General features: G+C 44.1%; 1 protein-coding gene across 2 annotated transcripts in view; it reads right to left on the reverse strand.

The window, feature by feature from the left end:
• Nucleotides 1–816: 816 nt before the first annotated feature.
• Nucleotides 817–18,936, reverse strand: part of LOC147441525 (protein DJ-1 homolog A-like) — a 47,900-nt gene continuing 29,780 nt past the window's right edge. For both annotated transcript variants that reach the window (XM_086483137.1, XM_086483138.1), the window contains one exon: nucleotides 817–1,140. In XM_086483137.1, coding sequence (XP_086339263.1) covers nucleotides 934–1,140 — 207 coding nt within the window. In that variant the 3' untranslated portion in view covers nucleotides 817–933. The remainder of the gene's footprint in view (nucleotides 1,141–18,936) is intronic.

Here is an 18,936-nt window from a genome sequence, read left to right on the forward strand (position 1 = left end):
GATGAAGAGTCAATTCCCACTCTTGCGCACAAGCATCAACCCAACCATGTCATCCTCACCTTCAAGACCAAAGCGGCTCAAATCAAACTACTCAAGCAATCAAAGCTTCTCAAGGACATTGGATTCTACTTTGCAAAAGATCTCATAGCTACCCAACTCAAACACAAAAGAGTAGAACTTGAAAAAGTAAGTAAAGCAAGGGCAACAGGGAAATGGGCAGTGTATCAGGGAGGTAAGGCCATTATCCAGGAGTTTTGAACTCCCAAACCGGTTTCCCTCTCACCTACCCCCTCTTAGAATTTGCTTTTGTCTTCCCTTTTTACCCCTCGTTGGACCCTCGGTCCTTAACTGAGATGTATGTTACAGCCCAATTAGAAGGAACCCGTTAATGTTTTGTTTTCGGTCCCATAGGTCATATATGACCTCCATGGACGGTAATTCTCTCTCTCTCTCTCTCTCTCTCTCTCTCTCTCTCTATATATATATATATATATATATATATCTATCTATCTATGCCATCCCCTAATCACCATATCTTCCAATCGGCCAAAAGCCCCACCTTGTCCCTTAGATGCTGAAAGTTACATCAAGCCAGAAGCATTAACTTCAAAACACGATGCCATCTCTATTAAGGCATTATGATCTCACCTATATCGACAAAACTGAAAGAAGCCAATCAGTAGGTCCAATTCATGCAGAGAAGAATATCAAACAGCATAGCATAGAGCCTACCCAACAGTAGTCTGACCATAAACAGCTTAAAAAATTCATTTTGGGCAAACCTTTTCTGACTAATACTCAGGAGTGCTGACTCAATGCAAAAACAACTTTTTTTTAAAAAAAACCTGAGCAATAATCAGCAGTACTAACTAATAGGCACATGTGCCCTTTCATGGCTCTGTTAGCTTCCATTAGAGAAGTCAGATAGAATCATCATGGATACTCAAAAACCAAGCCATTAGCAATGTTTCTGGCTCTTTCTTTACCAAAGAATTTATCCACGATACATAGCGCAAATTCCATGGCTGTCCCAGGGCCTTGACTGGTGATAGTATACCCGTCCAGAACCACACGGGACTTGACAAGCCTCCTCTTGGACAGCTTTTCTGCAAATGTTGGATGGCAAGTAGCCTTCTTTCCCTGCAAAAAAGAAACAAGATATTGTCAAGGCTCTCAACAGATTTGCCCATATGTGTATGAGAGAGAGAGAGAGAGAGAGAGAGATGAAATGAAATGAAATAATATATTAAAGTCTTCAAAAGGACAAAATGATCTACGAGACCAATCCGTTACAAACTGGTGAATCTGATACCATGTCTAGGTACAAAAAAGAGAGATTAAAATGAATCCAAAAGTGCTACTAGCTGGAACTATGTGGGGTATGTGTGATCACTGATACAATAGGTGCCCAATACAAGAGGGTGATATAATGGGTGATAATGAATCCATCCTCATTTGTACTCTGGATGTCGAGATAAAGGACAAAATGATCTACGAGACCAATCCGTTGCAAACTGGTGAATCTGATACCATGTCTATGTACAAAAAGAGATATTAAAATGAATCTAAAAGTGCTACTAACTGGAACTATGTGGGGTATGTGTGATCAGTGATACAATGGGTGCCCAATACAAGAGGGTGATATAATGGGTGATGATGAATCCATCCTCATTTGTACTTTGGATGTCGAGATAGTATGGCTTGATTCCTCTGTCGTAGATGCTGTGAAGCTCCTCTCCTCTCAATCTCCCTAGCTCCAGTGCTCCGTCAATGAGAGTACCGCAAGTGTGAGTATGAGCTGAGCTTTGCCATGGTGGCTGCTCCTCCATCTATCCAATGTCTGTTGTGAAAAAATCAATAACCTGTCTTGGGGATTGTCTCTCCAAATTTCCTCCGTAAACTATCTATGTGTCTGTGTAACTCAAGTAGATACAGTCCAAGACATCTCTAGTCCTGATAGCTCATGCCTTTGGAAAAAGGGTCCAAAGCTTGAGTTCTCTAAATAGACAATGGTAGCAACCCCGTATCTCGTAATACACAGTGCACTGACATATATAATGCATCTCCGTCTCTGGCTCTATATGGCATAGGTGGCATATCTTGCTAGCTGCTAGTATCCCTCTAAATCTACCAGTCTCAAACCATCCCTTGTGAGTTGGAGAAGATGCTCTCTATAGAAAGCCATCTTCGTGCCCAACTCTTGTGTCAGCTCTATCCATAGTTTTTTCCGTTCGCGTCTGGTTGACATGCCGTACGGGTACGAATACGGATCGGGTACGGAAAGGCATTTCGTACTTCCAACCAATGCGTCAAATTTTTTGGGGCCAAACTTTGGGCGCATGTTTCTACATACTCTATGTAGACATTGCAGAGACTCAGAGAGCGTGTGACCGTTTGTGTCTGGTTGACTTGTCGTACAGGTACGAATACGGATTGGGTACGGAAAGGCATTCTGTACTTCCAGCCAGCGTGTCAAATTTTCTGGGGTGAAAAACTTTTGGCTGCACGCTCGTACAAACTTTGGGCGCATGTTTCTGTATAATTGCAGAGACTCAAAGAGCGTGTGATGTGAAATTTGGGCAACGGCCAGCCCATCCTCTCGAGTCTCCACCCGGGTCTCACCCTCTCCTGCCTTCAACTTCTCCCGCCAAGACACAGAGCACCTCAGCACTCCAAGGCTCATCAAGCTCGTTGCTCCATCCTCCAAGCCGGATTCTTTGCAAGTTTGCAGATGGGCCGAACCAAGCGTCCCGAGTGGCAATATGTGCAGCAAGTGAATTGCCTCCCATAAGGAAAATGGACTTGCAAATGTAATTTTTGTGGGCATTCATGGGACGGTGGTCCTTTGCGTATCCGTGGACTTATTTTGGGCATTGTTGGCGATGGTGTGGGAGGCCCATGTGATGAGGCCTCAACCGATGTTGTAGAGATTGTCAGAAGATTGCATGCAGATGCAAGGCCAGAGGGAGAAGACAAAGCTGATGCATTGGTCAATGATTTGGAGGGAGATGCCTCTCAAGCTCAAGGAGGTGCTTCAATGAGTACACATGTTAAGGGAACGACTAATGTAAGTGGCTCTTCCAAGTCCAATGTGGGGTCCTCAAGCAAAAAGAGGAAGGTTGCTCAAGGGAATTTGGCAAGTCCATTTGGCTTGCAAGCACGGAAGGAAGCAGACCAAGCCTTGCGCAGGGTTTTTTATGTTGAGGATGTTCCTACATGGAAAGTAAGGAGCCCTTACTTTTGCCAGATGGTGAAAGCTATTGGACAAGCAGGTCCTTTGTATGTTCCCCCCACTTATCATGCTTTGTGCACCACAGAATTGAATGAAAAGGTCAAATGCGTAAAGACTGAGATCATGGGTGTGCGCGAGAAATGGAAAAGATATGGATGCTCTATTGTGTGTGATGGATGGTCTAACACTAGGCGCGGGCATATCATTAACTTTCTTGCATGCTCTATTCATAGGTCAGTGTTTTTAAAAGCTGTAGACACATCTGGGGAAACAAAGACCATAGTCACCCGGAACGCGAAACGGGGGAACGGTGAGGGGTCCAGAACGGGAGCGGCGCAGAACGGGAGGCATAAAAACACCCAAATAATGCAATTTTAAGCTCTGTGTGATTGAATAATAGTAGTGTCAGAGTCCTTTGACTCTAATACTCACAAAAAACTTGATTTGAAGACCATTCAACCTTTTACTATGGCCAACGTGTGTCGTATAGACTTGAGAGCTTGAGGGAGAAGGGACGCGGGGGGGGGGGGGGGGGGGGGGGGGGGGGGGGGGGGGAGAGAGAGAGAGAGAGAGAGAGAGAGAGCTTAAAAGTTGAGAGAGAGGGAGACTCGAGAGAGCTTGGGGAGAGGGAGGGAGCCTTGTTGACTCTAGAGTCTAGACTAACGAGGCTAGAGCTTGAGAGTCAAGACTCGAGACTCGAGAGGGTAGAGCTTGAGCTTTGACCCTTGAAAGCTTGTGTGCACTGTGAAGGTAAGGGGTGGGGGGAAGGGCATTTAATAGCCTCACAAGATAAAGCTCATAAATCTGAAAATCTACCATTCCCAGCCGTTCCGGTACCAAATCCGTGTCTGGAATGTCTGGCCGTTCCGGGCCATGAAAACCCTCCAGAATGCCATTCCGGCGTTCCCAGCCCACAGGGGGCGTTCCCTGGTAACTCTAATAAAGACAACGGAATTTATTTTTAAGCATCTCAAACAGGTTATCAGAGAGGTTGGCCCACCAAATGTTGTGCACGTATGCATGGACAATGCAATCAATTGTGTTGGTGCTGGGGAGATGATTGAAAGGGAGTGGAAACACATTTTTTTACCAAATGTGCTTGCCATTGCTTGGACCTTTTGTTTGAGGACATTGGACAGATTGGTTGGGTTGCAAAAGTGCTTGAGAATGCAACAAAGATTGTCACATTTGTGACAAGAAAGTCTATTGTGTTGGCATTGTTTCGGCAACTTAGCAAGGACTTAGTGAAGTCGTCAGCCACTCGATTTGCGTACTACTTTATTATGTTGGCCAATCTTGTGGATGAGAGAAGCATGCAAGGTAAACGCAAGCTTATGATTGATGACAAATTTGTGAAGATGAAGAGATCCAAGACTGAAAAGGCTACCGAGGTCTCGAACATTGTGTTTAATGCATCCTTTTGGCAAAAGGCCAGGCTGATTTTGAAAATTTGTGCTCCCATTTTGAAAATTCTCCGTTTAGGTGATAGGGAAGGAGCCACCATGGGGCTTATGTACGAGCTTATGGATCGCATGGTAGAGCAAATTGAAAGCATGCAAGGCATTGATGCTGCAAGGATGAGTGAGATTAGGGATCTATGCATTGAAAGATGGAATATGTTGCACACACCGTTACATGATGCTGGCGTGTTGCCAAGAAACATATTTCTTCACTCATGAAACGTACGAAACGTTTCAGAAACGTTTCTGTATGAGTTTGGACGTTTCAAAGGTAAAGTCAAGGCTCATGTTACATGTAAACCTTGAAGCGTCTTGTTCTTTGTTTCGGTCATGAAAACCTCAATGTCATGAATGTAGCTTTTGTCTTGCTTCTAATGATGAAAGTTAGTCCTATTCTCCCTCTTTTTCATGTCTAATTGTAAGGTAATGCTTAAAACATAGATCTCAACTTATACCACTTAAACTTACATACATTTTTTTAGTTTGCAGGAAACTTCTGTTTTGGCGTTTCTTTCTCGGACGGAACCGTTTCGAAACTTCTAAAACTCGTTTCAAACGAAACGTTTTGAAACTCCGTGGCAACTATGGCTGTTGGATACATGTTGCATCCCATCTGGCGAGAAAGAGGGCAAGAAAGTGATGGCGAGGAGCATGAAGGATGGATGGCATTCTTAGACAAGTATACCAAGGGTGATTTGACCTTGTAAGGCACCCTAATTGATGAGTTTGACATTTATAAAGCTAAAAGCAAGTCATTTGCTCATCCAATTGCAAAAGATGCATTGAGGATGTGTAACAGACTTGGACACTCCAAGTCAAGAATCAATCGCGACAGCACCAAATAACCACTTCAAACAATTCACAGATCACAATAGATTTGCACTAGCCTAGCAGAGTTCCGTGCCTAGAGATATTGGCCCCAAAGACTGGCGCCCCTTTTGGTATTTCTTTTTATATTAATGAGTTCAAAGTACAAGGGAGTGACTCGGGGTTCACTCTCAGACTCTGCGTCCAGATGCTCTGAGAAGTGAGACCCTCACCACTAATTTAAAGGTTACAAGGGATACCCAAAAGTAGAGCCCCAAAAGCTTGAAAGCAAAAGCAAATTCTCTCTCTCTCTCAATGAGAGTTAAAATAAAGCAATTCAACTCTTTCTCTCATCCAAAATCCTTGCGTAGCAAAAAGTTAGGATTTGCGTCGCTCATCATTATTAAATTTATAAATAAATAAATAAATAAATCCGCCTCCGCGATTTTCGGAAATTAGGGTTTTTGGCAAAAATTAGGGTTTGCAGAAATTAGGGTTTCTGTTGTCCGCCACGTCATCACGTTGTGACACGATGCAAGAGGGAGTGAAATGGTGGGAAATTTTTGGGGCTTGCACACCCGCTTTGCAAGCTCTTGCTTTGAGAGTGCTTTCGCAAGCGACATGTGCCTCTCCATGTGAGAGAAATTGGAGCACCTTCTCTCTCATTCATACCAAGAGAAAAAATAGGCTACTCCCATCTCATACAGAGAACCTTGTGTACATACACACGAACTTGAGGCTCATATTCAAAATCAAAGAGCGCGACTATGAGAGAATGGAGGTCACATTCGAAATGCTCAATAAGGAAAAAGATGAAGACTACTTGCTTGCCTTGCAAGAGATTCAGAAGGCCATTGCAAAGAGTACTATAGATGTAATAGAGCATATTTCATTGTTGGTACCAGTCATATTGGAGCATCATGCTCAGTTGGTGGTGATGAGGATGAGGATGAGGACGAGGACGAGGATGATGCTGCTTATGACGATGAGGATGTGAGCTATAGTGAGAGTTAGAGCTCATTGTGCCTAGCCGCCTCCTTATGGACCATGGTTTTGGACATTTACTTTGTATGGTGTTCACTATTCACTGTTGACTCTACAGTTTAGATCTAGCTTCTAGTCTTGACTCTCTACTTATGTTTTGGATTCAGCCTTCAGGAGACTACACTCCTAAATGTTTTTGGCCTACTTCTATAGTCCTGACTTCTGACTCCTTTTTGTTTGGAGGTTACTTCATGAATCATTACTTAGAGGTATGAGGCACCATCTCGATTCTCTCCAGAGTCCACTTTTAATTTCTAAAGTTTCTATGGTTTTAAGTTTTAAACATGGTGTAGTATAGTATGTTATTATGCAGCATCCTATGTAGTAGGCTATCTGAAGACAGACGTGTGCAATTTTTTCAGGTGGTTTGATCCGTACTTCCATACCCGTGTGCGTCCAACGTGTGATTGACGTATGGAAAAACTATGATTGATATTGATCTAATAAGCACCTCTATCTCCATAGGGGAGGCTGCTAACTCCACTCTAATGATCTCGTGTGGCACGAAGGGCTTGGCTCTAATAAGTCGAGAGATCATATGTCATGTGTACATGGCTCTATGTGCCACGTGGACATGCTTCATCAACTTCCAGAGTGAGTTTTCCCCTTCATCCTAGATAGAAGTGTCTAGAATTCTAGGAAGATTAATACCGGCAATTTTCTGAGCCTGTTCGCAGAACCTGCATGTCCAGATGAGTCCATTAGATTAGGTTTCCGATTTTGGAACCCATTGCATAAATGGTTTGTATATGCGTTTTGACAGATATTATTACACTACGGTCGGCATCTAGCATGATGAGCATGTAGTTCTAGGTTAAAGGAATCCAACGAGCCATTCCTCGCGTCGATCGGATTCCCAGGTGGGCAAATGTACGACAATTTCACCCAGAAACTGACTCCATGGACCAATTTATTAATTTATTCGTTGGGTTTGGTAGACAGTTTGCCCTACCTAAGCCTTAATAAATTCATAAGGCCTATTCCTCACCTATAAAGGGAGCAAGAGGCTGTGGGGGAGCAGGAGAGAGAGCCCACTTGCTATCCTATGCAATGAGAGTGAAGGAGATGAGGAGAGTGGCGCAGAAGAAGCACACGCAGAGAAAAAACGTGAGAGAGAGAGAGAACGCACATCAAAATCTGGGAGAAGTCACGATTTTTATTTGGGCTTGACCTTTGAGTATATGAGTAAGTGATTAGGGGGCCATTCACACTTGGGCCCCCTCACTTATAAGTCTTTTAACTTATAAGTTAATAAGTACAAGGCACTTAGGCCTTTATTCCCTAACAACCTCCCACCTAAAGGCAATGTACCTTGGGAGATCAAAGAATCAACTAACTATAATACATCAGCTGATCATGCACTTACTCCTCCAACACCCATCATCTGTCGGCAATATGCAAACCGCTCTGCTGGAAGACTCTTGGTCAAAAGATCTGCAGAATTGTCATCTGTGTGCACCTTGACAAGTGTAATGCTCTTGTCATCAAGCACACTTCTGATAAAATGATACTTCACCTCTATGTGCTTTGTCTTGGCATGAAAAACAGGATTCCTTGCAAGCATAATAGCACTCTGACTATCACAGTGTAGCACAGGAACCGGTGACTTAATGCCAAGCTCTTCTACCAAACGCATGAGCCACAAAGCTTCTTTGCATGCCTCAGTGGCAGCCACATACTCAGCCTCAGTGGTAGACAAAGCAACACATTTTTGCAGTCTAGAAATCCAAGAAACTGCACCTCCTGTGAATGTAAACACATATCCAGAGGTAGACTTCCTGCAATCTGGATGTCCAGCAAAATCTGCATCTGTAAAGCCATGCACAGATGTCTCTCTCTTCCCAAAACAAATGCACAAGTCTTTAGTGCCTTTCAAGTATCTCAAGATACACTTCACTGCTTCCCAATGCTTTTTGCCAGGATTGCTCATGTACCTGCTTACCACTCCCACCGCAAATGCAATGTCCGGACGTGTAGCAACCATAGCATACATCAAACTGCCAACGGCTGATGCATAAGGAATCTTGGCCATTTCAGCCCGCATATCATCTGTGTTTGGGCAGTCATGTGCAATCAGTTTTACATATGGAGGCAGCGGAGTACCAAGTGCCTTTCCCCCATCCATATGAAAACGATGTAGCACCTTATTAACATAATCTCGTTGAGATAGATACAGACGCCTGTTGGGTCTATCTCGAGAGATACGCATGCCCAAAATATGATTAGCATCACCAAGATCCTTCATGTCAAAGCGATTCTTTAAGCTTTGCTGTAATGCATCCAACTCCGTGACATTGTTACCTGCAATAAGCATGTCATCAACATACAAAATCAGCAATAGAAGAGATCCATCACTTGCCGTTTTGATATACAAACAGTGATCAGAATTACTTCTTTTGTATCCTTGAGACCTCATGAATGTATCAAACTTGTGATACCATGCACGGGGAGACTGTTTCAAACCATACAAGCTCTTCAAGAGTCTACATACTTTCTTCTCTTGCCCCTTTGACACAAAACCTTCTGGCTGCATCATATAGATCATCTCAAGCAAATCGCCATGCAAAAACGCTGTTTTGACATCCATTTGCTTTAACTCCATATCTTCAGAAGCAACCAGGCCTAACTTTCAGCCCTTCATTCCTCTCGCATCGGGAGAGCAAATCAGCCCCAGATCTACCCCTTGGTGGCTATCCGCAATCCCACATCGAGAAGGATCCAAAGGTGCATCAAAATAGCCCCGGAGGTGCCTCGTTTTGAGGAGTTACCATAACGACAGTCATCATTTGAATCAATAGAGTCTACCCTTGAGGTATTGCATTGTGTATACATTCCATTTACGCAATCTAAAGCAAATACCACATCGGCAACGGTGTGGGGGACCCTTGAGAGGGTTGGTTGGGACCCCATCGGGTGTTGCTCTCTTCTTCTCTCTCTTTCTCTCTCCCTCTACACATCTCTATTGCATTCTCTCATTCCCTCTCTCCAGGGAAGGGTAAAAAGAACCATCATTCAAGCTAAAGACAATCACTAACGCAAGGAAAATAACTAAAGGATTTGTGGAAGTGTAAACTAGATCTTCACCATATTCAATTCCGTTGCACCTAACGTCATAGATACCAAGGGCCTCTCCATACCTCTCCACCCATCCTGACCCATAGAGGGTCCCCAAACCTGAACCCCATATAGCATAGTTGAAGCAACCAAGGTTTCAAAGAGCAAGAGCTTTGTTCGGGGTTCCTAGAACTGAACCTATGAACACATCCTCTCCAATCTTCCATAGGCTGCATACGCTCTAGTCAGTCTAGTCTCTATTGTTCTCTTCAAAGAAAACCTTGGTCCATTGAAGACTAACCCAAGATAAGTGTATGCATCCCTGTACTCCACAATCTCCTAGCCATTGCATCCAAATGTCGTTGCATACCCTTTGGTCAGTCAAAGATCAACACGATATCATCAACATATAACAACAATGGAATCAGTGTCCCAGCCAATTGGAAACCTCTTTCATCCTCTCTGTCAATGTAATCAAAAAACCTCGTCTATGTACATACCAAATAGAGTAGAAGACAATGGACAACTTTGTTTCACTCCAATAGTGGAGTGAACTAAGTCGGATATTCCCTCTGGAGTGCGTACATGTCCAACCAGTCATCTGTATAGAGCCATGATCCCCAAAATCAACTCAATGGGCACTTCCATCTCCTATAGCCTGCACATCAACTTGGCTCTGGGTACCATGTCAAATGCTTTGCGGAAATCACAATAAATTCGTTCCCCATGTGCCCTACCCTCTTCAATGAGGGCTTTGAGTGTGTCAAAATATGGTCAACAGTGGAGAAACCGGCCTATCCCGTTGCCCGTATGCCCTCACTCTCTGCCTATCTGCTCAATTGTTGCTCAAAGATAGATGCATACAATCGTGCCAATGTGTGTCCAATCATAAACGTATGTAGTTTCCTGGCTCCATGTCACAAAACTAATGACGTGGTTGATGATGTGACAGAACCGTACGAAAAACAATACGGCATCCCATAAATTGCGTCGACATGCTGACATGCTAGCAGGACGGAACCTCCGCGTTTTGCATTGACATGCCACGTGGCAAGTTGTACGCATTTCCGCGATTCACGCTGGTTGCTTTTTGGGGCCCATTGCTTTTGAGTTTGAAGCTTTTCATGTAACTGCTTTTCATGTAACTCCTTTTCAATGGCCAAGGGCCTTTAAATAAGAACCCAAGGCCACTTCTCCTCTCAATTAGCTGACGAGCTTCTGAGTAGAGAGGGCCCGTGAGAAGTGTAACTTCGCTCAAGCATTAATATAAAAATAAATACCGAAAGGGGTGCCAGATTTTGGGGCCAATACCTCTAGGTACAGAACTACGTCGGGCCGTGTCTACTCAAGTGAATCGTGATTAAAGTTGTGAAGTATTTTGAGTTCTCTCGTGTGTCGTGCCAGATTTCCGACTTGGGGTGTCCAAGTATGTAACACTCCATAGGATCACCTGCCTTGAAGATAGGCACACTAGTAGACAGTCTCAAGTAGACCCGCACACATGACACGATAGAACAGAACTGCAAGAACCTCTGCCAGCATATCTCTAGCATGTATAAAGTGCTCTGCTACTAGACCATCATGATCATATGCCCTCCTGGTCTTCATCCTGTCAATGTTTACCATCTCAATGGTAAAGAAGGTACTCGTAGATGGGCATGGCTCAGGAGGATCTAGAAGGGGTCTCTGTCCAAGGACCGTATATAAGGATGTTGCCTATTGACCCTAAATATCACAGGAAGTGATCACTGGGGAAAATAAGTGCCATGCCTCTTCAGCGTCTCTACTCAAGAACAACTAGTATAAGTCTTGCTCCATTTGAGCTAAAAACGATCGCTTCTTCCGTCACACAAGGCCTAGGAAGGCTATCCGAGACTATCTTTGATTGATGACCCCTAGGAGAATATCCCTCTGAAGTTGTGCTCTCGTCTCTCTACCCTCCTCGTCGTACCAATTGTTTTGAGGCATGCTCCTAGAACGGCATCTCTGATCAGACTATGTTGGGTATGCCTCTGTTGCTGCATCATGCAATGTCTCAATCAGTAAAGTGGTTGTCAGGTGCAATGGAAGTGAACGATGATGTATGCTCAGGATGAGTGATCAGTGCGTGCTCAAGGTTTCTTTTACTGAAGGGAAGGGAGAGCCTTCCCTTACTTCTTGAGAGAATGGAAAACTGTGAGAGAAATTGTTGTAAATGAGAGAGAGAGAGAGAGAGAGAGAGAGAGAGAGAGAGAGAGAAGATCGACATCAGATCCGGTCCCAAACCTTATTCCAAATCCTCGAGAACCAAGGTTCTCGCCTCTGGATCTCACCTTCGAGACTGAGGGCATGGCATCCCTACAGCTCTTTTCCGACTCGGTTTCCAGAGTCCTCTTCCTGCAAAATAACTCTGCTTTCCTAGACACGGAGTCCTTACTTGGGAATCCCCATTTTCGGATCACAACTTGAGAGACTACCTCTCTTCGATCCATGGATCTACTTCCCAAACTTGGGTACGAAACCCTTGGGCTGATCAGGCTCTAATTCCTCAGGGCGCTTTTCTCCTACAGAGGCTCATGCCTTCCTTTGCTCCTACTCCCTCACTAAGAGGAAATACACCTACAAACAAATACTCAAGAGTTCATAACATGAAAATCGCTACCTTCAAAGTCTCAACGCTCCAAACGCAACTCGGTTCTTGAAAAGCAATTCCCCGGAAGAGATCTCTACATAGAAAATCCTCTCTTCCAACCCCACACACAAAAGAGGTGTGTTCTCAGTTCCTTCTCGTGAATCAGCCCCGTCTACAACGTTTATGGGCTGAAAACAGAGAAAAACAGCAGCTTGTTGCAATGGAAACACCCCCCGTAGGCACTTCTTCGCGAGAGAACTCGCGCAGTGGGTCCTGGCAACATCTGGTACACTTGTGGCAGCCATGGGAATCACCGGTAACGTCTTCTTTGCAGCTGAAATCTGCACAACAGCATCTTCTTCTTGCAAAAACCGGTCTCTCCTCTGGGAGAGGGCGTGTGATGCTTTTATAGCTCCTTGGCCACGGCAAAGATAGCTGAGCACTCGCCCGCGTAGAGATCTAGCCGGGTTTTTTTTATCTTTTGGTCTTCTACCAGAAAGAGAGAGAAATCGCTGGCTGGTTTTAGCTGCTTTATTAAATCATAGGCTGCCCGCTCTATTTAATCATAGGTCACCTTTTAAAAATGGTATGAACCTATCCAAAAACTCAATCAAACCTTATAAGTTAGCTTTCACAGCACTTCCCAGGCGTCCCTCGATGCAATCAAATGCACAGTTGCAATGCAGACATAAACTTCCTCGTGGGAAAACATCTGTTTTTCCTCAAAGTTTCCTCTGCACCCATCTTCATTTAAGTGCTTGCTTTTCCTTGTGCACAATTCTAACACAGTTAGGGATTTCCTCCTGACTATGCATATTCCCTTTCCGATGCACTCGTCACGTTGTGTCGCATCAAGAATACCCATCAACTAGTCTTTTCCTACCGAACTTACGATACAATCTCCTTCACGATGCTCTATGTCACCCATTCTACGCCGCATCAAAGATGTATGTTCCCGGATGGTCGGATACTTCTTCCCAATGCTCCTTGTCACCCATCCGATGTGACGCATCAGTACCCGTTCCTGGTGGCCTTACAGATATTCCCTTTCACAGTGCTCTAGTCATTACTCTGAATGACGCACTAGACATACTCTGTACTCGGATGTCTCCGGTGAGAAAAACCCTCTCACTTAAAATTCCAATAATTCATTTAGAATTATTTTTTATGTGGTGTTCCAAGCGAGAAAACCCTCTCTTATAAATCCAATAATTCATTTAGAACTATTTTTCTGTCAGATAAAGCCAATTTAGCAACAATATAACTGGCTGAAAACTGAAAATGCTGGTATGACTCCGGCAGGGAATGCGACCGCGACGAGGCTATTGGCTGTCCGCTGAGGTACTGCTGCGTTACGGGCTGGGGCTGAAGCGAAACGCTGATGCTGCTGAAAACGCTGTAGAGCTGATGCAAAAACGCCAAAGGACTGATGCAAAAACGTTGGTGTTGTTGGTACACCAGGTGCTTGGTACTGTTAATACTTCATTGCTCCTCTGCCTGACTCTGGTGACCCAAGGGTTGCATTTATAGGTGCTAATGACCGGGCCGGGCAACCTCCAATAAAACCCCACGATTTGGGAATTAAAGATTCACTTATTAATTAAAATGCCTATAAGAGGTGGTTCACCCGCGGTAGGGAAAATGGTTCCATGCGGTGAAAATGCTTATGCTTGGTGCTAGGTACTGATGCTAATGCTAATGGGTTGTGCAATCAAAGGGTATGCAGCTGCTCTTAAGTGCCTGGACATGCACGTCCTGAGTACATGCTCACAAGGTTGTCAGATCACTTCCTAGGCTGTCCTAAACCCTAGAAATAGGAGTTACAGCTTGCCCACATGCACATAGGGTTAAATGTGCATGTGACATCCCCCCCTTTCAAAGGTGAGGTATTGGTACCGAGTTGTATGGCTTCCATATAGTCCGCCAACAACTCTTGGGAGTCTGCGAACTCTTCACCGGTCCAACTCTGCTGCGTGGGTCCCGCGATACTTGAACTTCAAGAAGGTCTGCAATGCTTGTTTCCTTGGGCCGCGCCGAAAGCGGTGCAAAATAATCTGCTTCAGTGCCATGTCTTCAACTTCGCCTACGATCTCGGATTCATCTTCTTCAAGAATCTCCTTTGGGGGATTTCCCTCAAACTACTTCAAACACAATATCATAGACACATCTGTTACTTGTCGAGTGACTGGAAAAACTATGCAGATGAAAAATGTGACGGAGTGCCAAACCTTTCACCAAGTAAATGCCAAAATCGCGATCTAAACTTGACTTTTCGACCTAAAACTATCAATTGTGACAAACCATAAAGGGAGTATCGATGCTTGATGCACAAAACATGTGAGTGCTTTTGCGGTGAATGTGTCCTGCCAAGGAATGAGCATGCAAAACTGACTGACATGACTTACAATCATGAAACATTGTGGATTCCTTGAATGCAAAATTTCTATCTTTTCTGAACTGATCTTCATGCATTTGTGCTCATCCGTGAGTAAATCATGTACATCGTGCAATATGGCTTTTCTATGAAAAGGTAATACATAAAGACGGTGACGAAAATACAAGAGACCGTTTCGAATGAGAGACTCGAACAATGCATACTGACTAATCATGCAAACAAAAGATGCTTCCTGAATGGATACTGTGAACCTCGACCTTGAGAACCAAGATCGGTCCTGCGTGACTGATCGTATTTGCAATTGGATTAGCTTTACTATGAAAACAATCAATCAAACCACCAATTTGCTCACAAGACTGGAACCATCTAGCTTGACGGTCGCCCCAAAGTGTGCTCGGTACAGACTAGAGCAACTTGAAGGCTTGAGGATCCTTACAAACAATCAAATCTCTATCATGCACAAAATGCGTGTCATACTTAGGAGAATGAACGCAAAAGAGATTCCTTTTCATGCAATGACTGATTCTTTTCTAGACTATGGGACTGTTGTTACGGGGACGGGCACCACGTGCCAACGGAAAAGAATAGACGGAACAGCTTTAAGCACTTCAAATAACAATTGAACTGAAAGACATGCACGACACACGAGACAAGGAGTGGTGGAGCACCCCAGAGAGCATTGGCCCCAAACCTTGGCACCCCTTTTCGGTATTTCTTTATGTTGCTTGAACTCAGTACATCGCCAGTACTCCATCCTCTGCACCTCATGCGGAGCATCAAGAGAATGAGCCCTTGGCTCATATTTGAAGGCCCCTGGCCATGAAAAGCAGTGACATGAAAAGCTTTCACACTCAAAAGCATCTGGTTCAGAAACTCGCACTAAAAGCTGCTCAACGTAAATCACGGAAATCCATACAGGATGCCACGTCAACACAGTCAACACAAAATGCGAAAATCCATACATTATGCCACATAGCACTGCCAGCACAAATCGCGGGCATCCATACAACTATCATGTCATCATCTTCTACGCAAGAGTTGGAGAGTGTGCGTGTCTGTGAGTCCTGCTATACTTTAATGCCTTTAGGTTACTTGGGCCCCATCGGACGAGGTCTCGCAAGTTGGTGGGAACTTGTCTTTAAAATGGGCCACTCGGCAAGACTCTGCAAGTTGGTAAAACTTTGTCTGCTACTTCTCTTAGGGTTTAGGCTCCTCCGCCGGGATCTGCAGGTTGGCTCCGTTCTTCGGTGGCTTGACACGTCAACAGTTTGTGACAACTGTGTACTGAGAGAAACTATGAGACAAAGTGTTTTATCCTCTTCCAAAACATGAGAGTGAGATTACTGACCAAGATGGAATATTCTTGTCACAACGAAGAACCATGGGAGGTGCTCCTTCGACTATGAGAGAGAGTGTGTTTTCTTTTCAACTAACTTGTGGATCATAATCTTTAAACCACTTGATGCCAAGAATCATTTTACATTTTTTGAGAGGAGAAACCACAAACTTACGACCAAAACCAACATTTTGAACCAAAACGGTTACATTAGAACATTCATGCGTAAAAGAAGAGTACATGCCAAGAGCAAAACCAAAGATCACAATGGGATCTATTGGAAGAGCTTTTAAACGTGCCCTCTTCACGAGAGAGTCACTAATCACATCATGCATACCACCAGAATCAAACAAGATCACAATGCGTTGACTATTCACATGACCATAATACTGCATGACCATTTTGAACCAAAACGGTTACATTAGAACATTCATGCGTAAAAGAAGAGTACATGCCAAGAGCAAAACCAAAGATCACAATGGGATCTATTGGAAGAGCTTCTAAACGTGCCCTCTTCACGAGAGAGTCACTAATCACATTATGCATACTACCAAAATCAAACAAGATCACAATGCGTTGACTATTCACATGACCATAATATTACATAAGAGACTAATCTATATGATCATTAGAAACTTGGGACACATTAGTGTTCTCACTGATTGCATTAACAGACGATGAGGATTTTGTGGGTTCTTTGGATGCTTTCTTAAAACAAACTCTTTTTATGTGACCTTTAGTGTGACATTCGAAACATCTTCCTTCTTTTGCATACTCAATGCGTTCTTCAAGACTTAACCAATCCGTCCCCTACTAATCCTTGAGCAGATTTTTCATCAGATTTAAGCATGTCCTTTATTATCATTGTGAGAGTTCTGTACTCTAGGTGTAGAGGAAGATTGAGAAGAGGAAGAATTACCATTGTTTTAACCATTGTTCTTACCATTCGGTTGGATTTGAGAGATACTTGACTTGTCCTCCTTCGGCTTACCTTTGTTGTGCTTCATTTCTTGAGCTAGAGCAATTCTGACATCTGCATTGTAGTCTGCAGGGTTGAAAACTTGCACATCGAATTTGATGTACTCGTCCAACCCGAAAAGGAAAGCCTCCTTGCAATCCCCATCTGATTTACACAATTGAACGCCAATCTGCAAAATACGGTTAGAAAAATACATAACAGAAGTGTCATTTTGCTTAAGGCCGCGACAATCTTATTTTAACCGATCTAGGTACTGCAGTGGCATAAAACGAGCCTTGAGCTTGTCTTGAAAGTCGCCCCAACTGAGAGAGAGGGGTACGCCATGCGCGGCATGCCCAAGATGTTCAACCAACTGTGACTCCTACCACGCTAATGCTAATGGGTTGTGCAATCAGAGGATGTGTAGCTACTTTAAGTGCCTGGACATGCATGTCCTGAGTATAGGCTCACAAGGTTGCGAAAACACTTCCTAGTCTGTCCTAAACCCTAGTAATAGGAGTTCCAGCTGGTCAACATGCACATAGGGTTAGCTGTGCACATAACAGTGCTGATCTCCTCCACTGAGAGTCCTGGCTTGCTGGTTGCTGTATATGGACGACTATAGATCTCCTCTAAATAAACAGAGTCAGTCTCTGGTGTAAATGAGCGGTTATGTGTCCCTCCTCACACCTGGGCTATACTATACTGAAAGGAGACAGAAAGTGTCAAGAGAGCATGATCCACTGCTGTACCCACTAGTCCGGCTCCTACTGTGAAATCCTAAATGCTAGAGATGAAGCTCGGCTATGCCACGACATAGTCCATTGTGCTGGCCCCATGCTTGTGTGGAAAGCATGTGAAACTAGCCACTCTAGGAAAACGCTGTAGGCTATTAAGTATGGCCAAACCATGTGTAGTCGCCATCTTCATGAGGTGTCTTCCATACTTTGTCTGCTCTCAGTCATGTGAATATCTGTCAAGCCCCAAATCTCCTACATCCAGCTCTCTAAAAATTTCCGCTCTAGAGTCATAGAAGATTGTCTTAGCATTGCCCGTCCGAGCATTGAAGTCCCTAGGAGGATAATGTCACCATCCCTGGAAAACTCCCATATGTCATTGTCTAGGACAGAACAAGGTGATTGCCCTCCAAGCCCAGCATAGACTGATGTATTGGGGGGAAAGTAGCTTATGGCAATGTATAAGAATCAGCCTATGTCGGCCCTCAACCTCACCCACATGTACCTAGCATGATCATCTCTTCGTACAATGTGTAGAAGTGGCTGTAGCTCCTCTCTAAATAATGCTACTACTCCCCCCAATCCTCTGCTACCATGCTTAGATCTCGTATAAGTCTGGCAAGCTGTCTCCCATCTATATCCCGTCAAATGTGGCATCAACTGTCCAAGGGCCTGATGAGTCTCTGAGAAGAATATAATGTCCCTGTCCTGAAAGCTATCCTCAAAAGCACCCACATCCAGCCAATAAGATCCATTACAATTTCAGACTGCCATCTTCAATATGGTCCCATAGTTCTCACACCATAATGTAGAGCATTGCTCTATAATCACCAACCAACCATCTCTGTAGAAGGCAATCTTTCCCTTTTCCCTTGCTACTATAATCTCTAGCATCACCTCTCTCATGTGAGCCAGCTACGAGAGGGTGAGATCATCACCGAGAAAAATACATGTCTTCTTGAGGGTTGGCCTCTTCTTCAAGAACTCCTCCTCCAGGAGGGGAAACGTAGTATGAGTGCTCTATCTTTTGAGGACTCTCCTAGGCCTTCATCCCTCTTGCCCACCCTTCATGCCTTTGTGTGTAAAGGCTTCTCCATCCCCATCATGGACATGAGGCTTGTGCCCTCTTTTTCAACTTTGTTTACATCCTTGAGGCCGATGACCCTAACATGTGAGGCACGTACCCGTGGGGGAGAGAGAGAGAGAGAGAGAGAGAGAGAGAGAGAGAGAGGAGGAAGAAGAAGAAGAAGAAGAGAATTTTAACATTTTAGGAAACTATCCCAAGAGACCTTATAAATCTAT

This window comes from Adiantum capillus-veneris, chromosome 15, assembly GCF_014529385.1.
Source record: "Adiantum capillus-veneris isolate H3 chromosome 15, ASM1452938v2, whole genome shotgun sequence".
Classification (NCBI taxonomy): Eukaryota; Viridiplantae; Streptophyta; class Polypodiopsida; order Polypodiales; family Pteridaceae; genus Adiantum; species Adiantum capillus-veneris.